General features: G+C 39.1%; 1 protein-coding gene across 1 annotated transcript in view; it reads left to right on the top strand.

Moving 5' to 3' along the window:
- The window catches only part of LOC106529288 (radixin), a gene marked incomplete in the record, with an annotated part of 38,731 nt that extends 33,315 nt beyond the window's left edge, over nt 1-5,416 (top strand). Inside the window, 2 exon segments of the mRNA XM_014024661.1 lie at nt 1,979-2,209; nt 4,199-5,416. Coding sequence (XP_013880115.1) covers nt 1,979-2,209; nt 4,199-4,363 — 396 coding nt within the window.
- Between the last annotated feature and the right edge of the window lie 295 nt (nt 5,417-5,711).

Here is a 5,711-nt window from a genome sequence, read left to right on the forward strand (position 1 = left end):
TGTGTGTGTGTGTGTGTGTGTGTGTGTGTGTGTGTGTGTGTGTGTGTGTGTGTGTGTGTGTTAATGTTTTCGTGTACTCTACCTGTAACTACAGAGATGTGTTTTATTCCAGGCTTCTGAGCTGGCTGAATTCACTGCAAAGATCGCTCTTCTGGAAGAAGCCAAGAGGAAGAAAGAGGATGAGGCCAACGAGTGGCAGCACAAGGTACTGCAGCCTTCATGTGTTGGAGCTCAACCACACTTCATTGTGTTGAAGTCAAGTAAACTTAGCACAAAAAGTAAAAGAAATTGTGTGTTGTAGATTATTTCTTTGTTGTAACAATGCTTCTTGGCAATACATTTTATTATTGGAAAGCCTGTTAATTCCCTTTTTAAATGGTGCCACATTTGTAAGGAACATGCATTTGTGGGCGGAGCAGTAGACTGCAGTGTGTGGGTTGAGCACATGAAACAATGAAACAATCGCCAAATCTTTTCTGTCAAACAGCTTTTCATTGACACTTGTTTTAAACTCCTAGTACCTCCAGGTGCTGCCAATCAGGTGCCTCGTATAAGATTTATTGACAATAAGTGTTGTTACAACAAAGACATAATAAAGGACCAAATCCTTGAGTGCAAGATATGTGAGAAGGACCTGCAGCTTTTTGCTGTGTGGGAGTCTGCACTCTTGAGCCATGATACAAAMGGAATTGGAGGGAAATTTTAAATTTAAGCTAACTTACAAGTTTGCAGATAAATTGCAAATTTAGGATGAATCAAGCTAGGATTTGGTCATCTAATGTACTTTAAAATGTGCAACCATGAAACCTTTGTATTGGAAATGCTAATAAAGGTGGTTAGCTAATGGTTTGATTCTGCAAAAAGTAGCTGTGGTTTGCTGGTGTCCCATCATGCATGCTGTGACTCTGATATTGCTTGGTCTCCTTCTGTCTATATGTCCATTTCATATTATTACTATAACTTGTAGAATTGTATTCAGTTGCACATTACTTTAGGTTGTTGATGGGCTCCTTCAGGGAAAGCTGCTGTGGTTCTAAAGTTCAGTGGAGAAAGGTGCTCACAGGTACAGACGCTCTGAAGCTTGTAGCTGGAAAATTTACCCTGAAAACTCTTAAGAAGTGCTTGAATTTGACTGTGGGAAAAGTGTTCAAACCCTGTTAAAGGAATGCTAGTTAAGATAAAATCATTAAATTACTATTTTACTACTGGTACTTAKAAGTATTTAATATTTCCACAATAAGTTCACCTTTACTGTGTTTTTGATTTTGACCAGTTTTCTCTGTGAAGTCTTAATCTTTTCTCACTCATCATCAGCCCACCCAATGCTTTCTGTCTGCAAGCTGCAGACTCATAACTTCCCACAAAAGATGTGTAGATTGAGAGGATGTGAACAGAGTCTGTTGAACTTATAAACTACTAATGCGCCAAAAACAAAAAAAAACTGAAGATTTGTTGGCAGATTTGCTTTTCAAACTGCATGTGACCTGAGCTCAAGCTGACTCAGCATTTTGTTTCTGCTCTAAACCGTCACACAGGAAACCCACCAGACTACCAGGGAACTTCCTAGATATGATATAATGACCCAGATATCCTCAAAGATACAGTTACTGAAGACAAACTCTTTCCTTTTAGTCCTTGTCCACCAAACTTTTTTTGCAAAGTGTTAACAGAAAACTGTGTGTGTGTGTGTGTGTGTGTGTGCTGAAGGACATCCTCTTCCTCTGAACTCACACTGAGATGACAGCACTGCAGATAAGAAGTGCAGAAAACACCACTTAGTCTAAAAAATCTGACAGATCTGGATCTGTCACCTTGTGGGAACATTTTCTGTTTGTCTGAGGAGGTTTTTAACCCAGTTTGAGTTTAATCCTGCTGTACTGGTCAGGTTTGTCAGACGCTCTGGTTCAGTCTGTGTTACATCAAAGGACAACGTAGCGTCTGAAAACAGTTCATTGTCTCACTTTGTCTCCACCTGCAGGCTCTGTCTGCTCAGGAGGACCTAGAGAAGACCAAGGAAGAACTGAAGAGYGCGACCACCGCAGTGCCGGCCCCTCCAGGTGGCCACGCCGAGCACGACGAGCAGGACGAGAACCACGCAGAAGCCAGCGAGGAGCTGTGCAACGAAGGAGTCAGCCAGCTGGACCTCCGCAGTGAGGAGGAGCGCATCACCGAGGCACAGAAGAACGAGAGGGTGAAGCAGCAGCTGCAGGTAGGAGGGACGAGCAGGAGTGTTGGTGTGAGGTCAAAGGTCAGTGTGAGACCCACTTCATGTCTGTAGATGTTTTCTATGGAACTATTGAAGACAGTTAAAAATAAATGAACAAACATTCAACTTAAATAAAACCAGTCTCACTAATACAAACTCTTCAACGTAAACACTCAGCTTTTAGGTTTATTGAAATAAGAAATTGTGTCCCAATTAAAAATAGAATTWTTTTTAGGAGGGAATCTTTGGGGCAAACAAAAATATATATATTTATTTGTTTGTTTGTTTGTTTGTTTCCCCCAAATTTTTATCTCAAAGAAACTTGGGTCAATCTATGTCAGATGAGACAAACTTTCAATTTTYATTGTTTGTACTCCTGCTTTCACAGGACTGAAGAAGCAGGCCTTTTAGCAGACATAGAATATTTAGAAAAATGTTTAGCATATATCAAAATATAATTCATAACAAATAATACGTCAGTAAAGATTCTCAGATTTCAGTTTTCTTGACTGAAGAAAGCTCTGACGTAAATTTAGATTTGGCTGCTTCACATTTTCCTTAAAAGGTGACTTATCACACAAAATCCACATTTTTAGCCTTTAAATACATTTTGTTGTGTATAATAAAAGTTGAATTTAGTCTGTCCCGTTTCTGCAAAGATATCTATATTCTGTTTGGGTTATATTTTKCAGCCCGCTCAGGCACTGATTGGTGGGCCTGATGGACAGAGCTTCATCAGAGCTGAAGAACAAAAGAAATCTGAAGCTTCTATGTTGAAGAGTTTCTGAGTTATAAGTATTTTTGCATGTCCTGACACCCCCACTTTGAAAGGAGCCCCCTCCTCAAATACGGGGTCTACCGTAAACCCGTTGGCTGGTGCAGTGTAGGTCAGACTCATCTACAGCCCTGCCAAATTTCATGTTGATCGGTGCAGCTGTTTTTGTGCTACGGTTGACCAAAAATCTTTAGAGAAAAAAATAAACAGTATGAAAACAATATGACTCCCGCTTACGCTTCGCGTGCGAGGGTCATAATAAAATATTTCTGTTCCACTATATAGCCATAACCCCCTCTGTCAAACTAGAATGAACTGGTCTGGAAGCTGGAGGGGGGCGAGGAGTKAAGCACCTCGTTTGGATTTAAAGATGCAGCTTCAAAACGAGTTGATCTGAGACACACCTCAGAAAAGGGGTGAAAGAAGGGCTTGTGGAGTTACAATAAGGAGGAATTCAGACCATTGAGGTTCCACTTTATACAGAGCCCACCTGAATGATTTAAATGCATCATATGTTTACTTTAAGGACCAGATTTGATGGCATCTTAAATATTTTTTTAAATGTTTATATTTCTGGTTGATTTGAATCATGACGTCAGCTTAAAGTGTTTTTAAATATCTTCTGGTTTATCAGACAGATGCATTTGTACTAATAAACATTACATCTTTTAGCCTGTTTGTTTTGACCTCTAACCTTATTTCAACACATTACAGATAAGTCTTTTCACTTAATTAAAAACATCAAATAGTTTTGTAATTACAAAAAGTTCTTATCTGTGGTACATTTATGGACCAGGGGAAACATCAGTGTTTTTACAGGCTGAGGGAAAACATTGAGTTTGTTTTGGTCGGTCAGTTGAAACATGTCTGATTCTGGTCACAGTTTGATTAGTTGTTGCATCCTGATTATTACAAGATGTCAGCTCTGTTACCATATAGGCCCGAGCTTTTACTGAAGCTGTGAACAAAACTTAAACCATTTCAATTATTCAATAAGAACATCTGAGTTTGTAAGTTTGTCTTCCCAAAAGTTCAGAGAAAAAATAAAGAAAAACTGAGTGTTCAATAGACAATGAATCACAGCCTCATTTCCTTTTCTATTTGGATAATTTCTATTTTTAGAAATGTCCTTTTTATCTTTCTCATTCTGTCCTTTAAATTAAATTAATTTAAATGTAAATTAATTTTTTTAACATTTTTTTCTTTTCCTCTCTCAGACTTTAAGCTCAGAGTTGGCCGAGGCCAGAGACGAAACCAAGAAGACGCAGAACGACATGCTGCACGCCGAGAACGTAAAAGCAGGCCGAGACAAATACAAAACGCTCCGCCAGATCCGACAGGGCAACACCAAACAGCGCATCGACGAGTTTGAGTCCATGTGAGAACGATGTCTGCGTCCACGCAGCCCTGAGTTCTTTTTGTTTTTCAAGAGCAACTGCTCCCAAACTTTATCCACAACGACTGCCACTTTTTGACTTCATTGATTTTTTTTTTTCTTGTGGACAAGACTCCATTAACACACCCTGGTGATCTGATAAACTTCTCTAACTTTGCCAAAATCCTCTTCTACACTGAAAGTTAGGATTTCTCCCTGATCTGGAGCTGCAAACGTCTCCTGAACAACAGTTTATCATCATGCTCCAGGCGTCATCTGAAAGAAAAGGGAACGAGCAACTGTAAAACCAAAAAGACCTGTTTTTTTTTTTTTTCATTTAGTTCAGTTTTTTTAACATTATACACCAGCTTTAGTAAGAGTTAATGTTTTGCTGAAATGACCTGTCCTCATTTTACATTTCTTTCTGTCTGCTTCTGTTTGACTTCTCTTCATATATATTTTTGTAAACTTCAGTCCAAGTTTTATCCCAGAGAAGGTAAAGGTCTGTGGATGAATGAAATCAGTGTTACGTAACGTCGAAGCACTTCTGTTAGGTCAAAACATGTAAGTTAAGTCAAACTATAATTTAAAGTGACGCCTCAGAGTTTTAATCATCTGATTTACAGGTTGATCAAGAATGTTTTCCARTTTTAAAGAAAATCTTTCTGTGAATGAAATTAAAGGAAGGGAAAGACCCAGCTGTTCCACAGTTTAGACAGATGAATGTAGCAAAGGGAACATGGCTAGAAGGTTTATTTTTGCAGATGTTAGAGGTTAGGATGGAATCGACTCCCTCCAGTTACAAAGTGTTATGACGATAAGCTAATTAGCGCTGCTGAGAGTTGGTTGCGCGTGTCTCTGTGTTTCTTTGTGTGTCTGCCAGCTCACAGAAAGTAGAAGTGAGTCAAGTCTTGTTTGTGTTTGCTGAAGCTGAGGCACCTCTGACTGACGGGCGCTCAGGGTGCTTCCTCCTCTCCCTGAACTCAGCTGCTTGCTGTTACGTCTCCTTAGCAGAGCTTCTGTTATTGGTTCTGATCCTGGATCATGTCAGGGAAAAAAATAGGTGAACAAAACAGAGTGTGTGCACGTGTGTGTGTTTGGGTTCTTTGTAGGAAAAGAGTTGTTAAAGGAAGGCCACTGAACCACCTGAATTCAAAACGGGCTTTATTTTTTTTTTTTTTTTGAGACATTTTGCAGACTGCAATGAGATCTTGAGATTTTTAATCCTTTACTGAAAACTGGAAACAAAAGAAGTCACAGCAGAATCAAACTATTTTTAAAATTCCCTTTAAATTGTATTAATTAAAGCTGAAAGAACAAATCAAGTCAGACTTTTTGTGAACTCAGTGTGCATT

Source organism: Austrofundulus limnaeus, unplaced genomic scaffold (assembly GCF_001266775.1).
Source record: "Austrofundulus limnaeus strain Quisiro unplaced genomic scaffold, Austrofundulus_limnaeus-1.0 Scaffold434, whole genome shotgun sequence".
Classification (NCBI taxonomy): domain Eukaryota; kingdom Metazoa; phylum Chordata; class Actinopteri; order Cyprinodontiformes; family Rivulidae; genus Austrofundulus; species Austrofundulus limnaeus.